Source organism: Psammomys obesus, unplaced genomic scaffold (genome assembly GCF_907164565.1).
Source record: "Psammomys obesus unplaced genomic scaffold, mPsaObe1.curated_primary_1811, whole genome shotgun sequence".
NCBI lineage: Eukaryota > Metazoa > Chordata > Mammalia > Rodentia > Muridae > Psammomys > Psammomys obesus.
The window spans coordinates 20,314,450-20,319,830 of NW_026595981.1; the positions used below are offsets into that span (position 1 = coordinate 20,314,450).

The window sequence follows — 5,381 nt, forward strand, 5'->3', positions numbered from 1 at the left end:
ATAGATAGATAGATAGATAGATAGATAGATAGATAGATAGATAGATAAACAAGCAGGCAAATAAATAAATAAATAAATAGGCAAGCTGAGGGTGGGATGAGGTGGGTGTTGCTGCTGCACGTCTTTAATCCCAGCACTGGGGAGGCAGAGACAGGTGGACCTCTGTGAGTTTGAGGCCAGCTTGGTCTACAAAGCAAGTTCCAGGACAGCCAGAGCTACATAGTGAGACTCTGTTTCAAACAAACAGACAGACAGACAATAAGGGGAGGAAGGAGGCAGAGGCAGGCAGATCTCTGTGAGTTTGAGATCAGCCCGGTCTACAAAAGCGAGTTCAGGACAGGGCTACACAGAGAAACCCTGTCTCAAATCAAAAGGGAAAAACAAAACAAAACAAAAAAACAGAACTCGTGAGATGGAAAAAAGGTCAGTTACCATATAACCCTGGTGACCTGCACCAGGAAAAGCGAGTAGGGAGAACTGACTGCACAGAATTGTTTTTTTGACCTCCGCATGTGTGCGGTGGCACACTGACCCTCACGTGCACACACATACACAGGCATACACACTAATAATGCAGTAGTTTACATTACAAAAGCAGAGGTTGGAGAGATGGCTCAGTAGTTAAGAACACCAGCTGGTTTTGACCCAGGTTGAATTCCCTCCGTGGGCATCAAGCAAACACGTCATTTACAGGCAGACATATAGGCAAAACACCCATAAGAAATAAAGTAAAAATCATCCTCCCCCCCCCAAAAAAAAAACATACCTAAAACTAACAATGACAAGAAGACCCCAGCTATATAGCATTAGAAAGAGAGGAGCCAGTTGGAACAGGCCCCCAGGCTTTGTAGACCAAGCTGGCCTCAAACACAGGCCATGTCTCCATCACTGGACAGAGAGAAGGACCTAATACTTCCCTTGACCTGTGTTCCCAGATGGCCTCCACCCCCACTGAGCAAGAGTCACAGAGTGCTGATGGTCAACATTCCCACCTCTCGTTCATGTGAGCCCCACTGTCTGTACCAAGCTTGGGCCATAAAAAAAAAACTGTGTGGCAGAAAGGAGCGATTAGCCATTTTGGGGTCCTGGGAACCTGGTAGGAGGTGGCCTCCCCTAGGAATTCGCGCCGGCGGATGATGATCACAGCTGATGATGCCGACGACTTGCCTTTCCAGAAAACCTGTCCTTGTCCAGGGAGTGGTGCTCCCGCATCCAAAGCTCTAACAAGAAGAAAAGGATGGATACAACCTCCGTTGTCTTCCTGCACGGTTCTCACAACCGTGCTCAATCTCTGAGTGACCTTCTGGTAGTCGCCACTCAGGCCCGTCTGGATCCTCGGCCTACCAGAAGCCATTCAGGTACTACAAGGCATCCGGACACACAGGACCTGAAGCACACAACCACTGTCTGTCTCTGGTCAGAAAGGATGTGAAAGGAGTCAGGTGGGTGCCTTCCCTTGTTCCACGGACAGGTTGGTTCTTTGTCAGCTCCTCTCTTGACTTCTCTGGAGTGTTGAGTATGTAGGAGGGTGGACGGGTTGATAAAGACGACAGTTAAGTCAGTAGCCGAGACTCTCCTCAAAATGGACACAATGGCTGGCGCGTGCTTGTAATCCCAGCACTTGAGAGACAGGGGCAGGTGGATCTCCGAGTTCTAGGCCAGCCTGGTCTACAAAGCAAGTCCAGGACAGCCAAGGCTACACAGAAAAACCCTGCCTCGAAAAACTTAAAAAAAAAAAGTGGCCCTTGCTTGGCCTGCTTCTATACTACTGACCTCCCTTTACCACGAGGTATACTTTGCCTTGCCCTGCCTACGGCTGAAGTTGGGACAGCCACAAATCCCGATCCCAGAGCCGGAAAGAACCTTGTCAATGTCAACAAGTTGACACTTTCAAGCTGCACAGCCTATATCACTACCATCAGAGGCCGGCCCTGCAATGAGAAGGGACAGGATGACGGGACAGAGGACCTGTGTGGGAGGGCCGGGGGGCCTCCAGATCGCTCCTTCAGAGTCTTAGTGCCTCTGACAGTGTAGGTCATGTACAAAAGAGAAGAGACTGGCGCTGCTCGGAAGTCCACCATTGCCCCTCACTCCTGCTGTGGAACCAGGTTGCTACCGGATATGCTGACCCGGCCGCCTGCTTGCCAGTGTCTCAGCCTGTAGTAGGGTCTTGAGTAATAGTAGCCCGCAGGCTTCCCCTGAGTGTTTGTGGAAATGCGTATTAAATGTGCCTGCTGCCTGGGCTCTCATGGTAGAAAGAGACAACTGACTGCTGCAAATAGTCCTCTGACCGCCACAAATGTGCCCCACGTTACTGTGATAAGAAAATTTAGTGAATATTTTAGCTTGGACGGTGGCTTATGCCTGTATTCCCAGGACTCACGGGGCTGACGCTCAGCCACTTCATGTACCCTGGGCAAGCAAGGAGAGACACAGAATAACCCTGTGAAATGGGAACCAGGTGGTGTTGGTAGTACATACTTGTCATCCCAGCACTTGAAAAGCAAGAGGCAGAAGGAGCACCACAGGTTCAAAGCCAGCTTAGTCTACCTAGAAAGCTTTAAACCAGCCAGGGCTACAAAGTGAGACCCTGGTTCAAAGAAAAACAGGCCTGGTAGTTCACAGCTGTGATCCATGCAGCAGGAAAGTCTGAAAAGCCACGAGTTAAAGGGATTCATGGACATTGAGACCAGCCTAGGCTACATAAGACTGTCTCAAAGAAGGAGGGGGAGGAGGAGGAGGAGGAAGAGGAAGGGGGAGTAATGACATTACAGATTCCCACTGAAAGCTTTTATTAACACTCATGCCCCAGGGAGGGGGCCTTCTAGGGTAGAGGTTCTTAACCCAAAGGCCTAAGGGCCCAAATCCAGTCACCAGATCCCACAAGGTGCCAGGAAGCTGTCCTTTGACCTCCATGAGTGTTCTGTGGCATGAACAGGCATGTACATGCACACACAAAAATAAGAGTGCATTTATTTGTTTGTTTCTTGGTTGGCTGGTTGGTTGGTTAATTTTCTCGAGACAGAAGACAGGGTTTCTCTGTGTAGCCCTGGCTGTCCTAAACTTGCTCTGTAGACCAGGCTGGCCTCCAACTCACCGAGATCCGCCTGCCTCTGCCTCCCCGAGTGCTGGGATCACAGGCGTGCGCCACTGTGCCCAGCAAGAGTTTATTTTCATTATTTAAAATGTTAGCCTTTGTCTTTATTTTATTTGTAGTAGTGTTTTACTTGCATGTATGTCTCCACTTTGCACCGTGCGCATGTGCAGTGCCCTGGAAGGCCAGAAGAGGGCACCAGAGCCCCTGGAACTGGCCTTACAGATGGTTATGAGCTGCCCTGTCAGGCGCTTGAAATTGAACCCTGGTCCTCTGAAAGAGCAGCCGGTTCTCTTAACTGGCGAGCCGTCTCTTGAGCACGTTCATCAATTTTAATTTTGTGGCTATGAGCATGTGTGTACAATGAGCTGAAGCTATGGGTGGCTGTGGGCTGCCCCACGCCCCCTCGCGGGTGCTGGAAGTCAAAGTTCAGTCCTCTGGGAGAGCAGTGAGTTCTCTTTCTCCACCAGAAAGCGTTTATTTAGTAAGACTGTCAGTACGAACTGGTAATCGAGGTTGGAGATGTAGCCCTGATGTAGAACACTTGCCTAGAATGCACAAGGGCTTAAATTCTGTCCCTAGTACCGCAGATAAGAATAGTGACGGAAACAGTAATAAAAATCAGAAGCCGGACGCTGGGCACAGTGGCGCTCGCCTGTGATCCCAGCACTCGGGGAGGCAGAGGCAGGCGGATCTCTGTGAGTTTGAGGCCAGCCTGGTCCTCGAAGTGAGTCCAGAACAGCCAAGGCTACACAGAGAAACCCTGTCTCAAACAACAAACCAAAAAAGTCAGAAGCTGGCCTAGAGAGATGGCTCAGAGGTTAAGAGCACTGTCTGCTCTTCCAGAGGTCCTGAGTTCAATCCCCAGCACCCACATGGTGGGTCACAACCATCTCTACTGAGATCTGGTGCCCTCTTCTGGCATGTAGGCACACATGCAGACAGAATACTGTAGAAATAATAAATAAATTCTTTTTAAAAAAAAATTAGAAGCCACACACACACACACACACACACACACACACACACACACACACAAGAAATGGGGATTTACATTGGGTCAGCATGATAACCAGGTGTGGTAGACAGATCATCTCAAGTTTGAGCCCAGTCTAGGATACAGAGTGGGGCTTTGTCTCAAAAATAAATAAAATAAATAGAAGCATGAAGAGAGGGCCAGGTAAAGCACTTCCTGCATTGACTCTAGAATAAAACTCTGAACCCTAACAGAAAGGAGTAAACACAGCACTATCCTTTTTGTCTTCCCCAACCACATCAGTAATTTCCTAAGAGCAGAAACTGTCTCCCAGTTTGACCAGGGTCGTTCTTTAGGTTGTTCTGTTTCTCTTACTCATCTCTTCTTTCTGTCTGTCTAAAGATTTTTTTTTTTTTTGCTTTGACTCTTTTCTTTTTTAAGATTTATGTATTTTAGCCATATGTGGTGGTGCCCTCCTTGATTCCCAGCACTTGGAAGGCAGAGGCAGGTGAGTCTCTGTGAATTCCAGGACCAGGCCAGCTTGGGCTACACAGTGAGTCCCAGGACAGCTAGGGCTTGGCAAAGATTTATGTACTTTTTAAAAAAAATGTGCACAAGTGTTTTGCCTGCCTTTTATGTATGTGCACCGTGTGGATGTCTATGCTCACAGAGGCCAGGAGAGGGCACTGGACGCCCTCAGATGCCTTCAGACACAGACGGTTGTGAGCTGCCATGTGGGTGCTGAGGCTTTAACAAAGGGCAAGAGATGTAGGTCTCATGACTTCTGAGCCGTTTATGTTTATTCTTAATTACGTCTATGCGTGTGCATCAGCATGGGGTTGGTACACATGGGGGCTGTCCTCTCGGAGCCAGAAGAGGGCATCTGATGCCCTGGAGTTACAAGTGCTTGTGGGTCGCACCATGTGGATGCTGGGAACCAAACACAAGACCTCTGCGAGAGCAGGGCCTGGTCTTAGCTGCTAAACCATCTCTCTCCTCCCTCCCTCCTTCCCTCTTTCCTTCCTTCCTTCCTTCCTTCCTTCCTTCCTTCCTTCCTTCCTTCCTTCTCCCCTTCCCTTTTTCTCCTCTTTCCTCCTTCTCCACATCCTCCTCCTCCTCCCCTCAGTCTAGCCCAGTGCTTGTGAGCCTCCTGCCTCAGCCTTTCACTTTCTTGGATTATAGTATAAGCCATCACTTCTGCCTTTGAGTCACGTAGTTCTGATGGCCAACTCCCAAGATCTGTGGCACCCATTTTCCTTTTTCTTTTCTTTCTTTCTTTCTTTCTTTCTTTCTTTCTTTCTTTCTTTCTTT

General features: G+C 48.9%; 1 protein-coding gene across 1 annotated transcript in view; it reads left to right on the plus strand.

Annotated features, from left to right (window-relative positions):
• Positions 1 to 5,381, plus strand: part of Ttll6 (tubulin tyrosine ligase like 6) — a 35,264-nt gene that overhangs the window by 19,283 nt on the left and 10,600 nt on the right. The window contains exon 12 of the mRNA XM_055619597.1: positions 1,176 to 1,416. Coding sequence (XP_055475572.1) covers positions 1,176 to 1,416 — 241 coding nt within the window. The remainder of the gene's footprint in view (positions 1 to 1,175; positions 1,417 to 5,381) is intronic.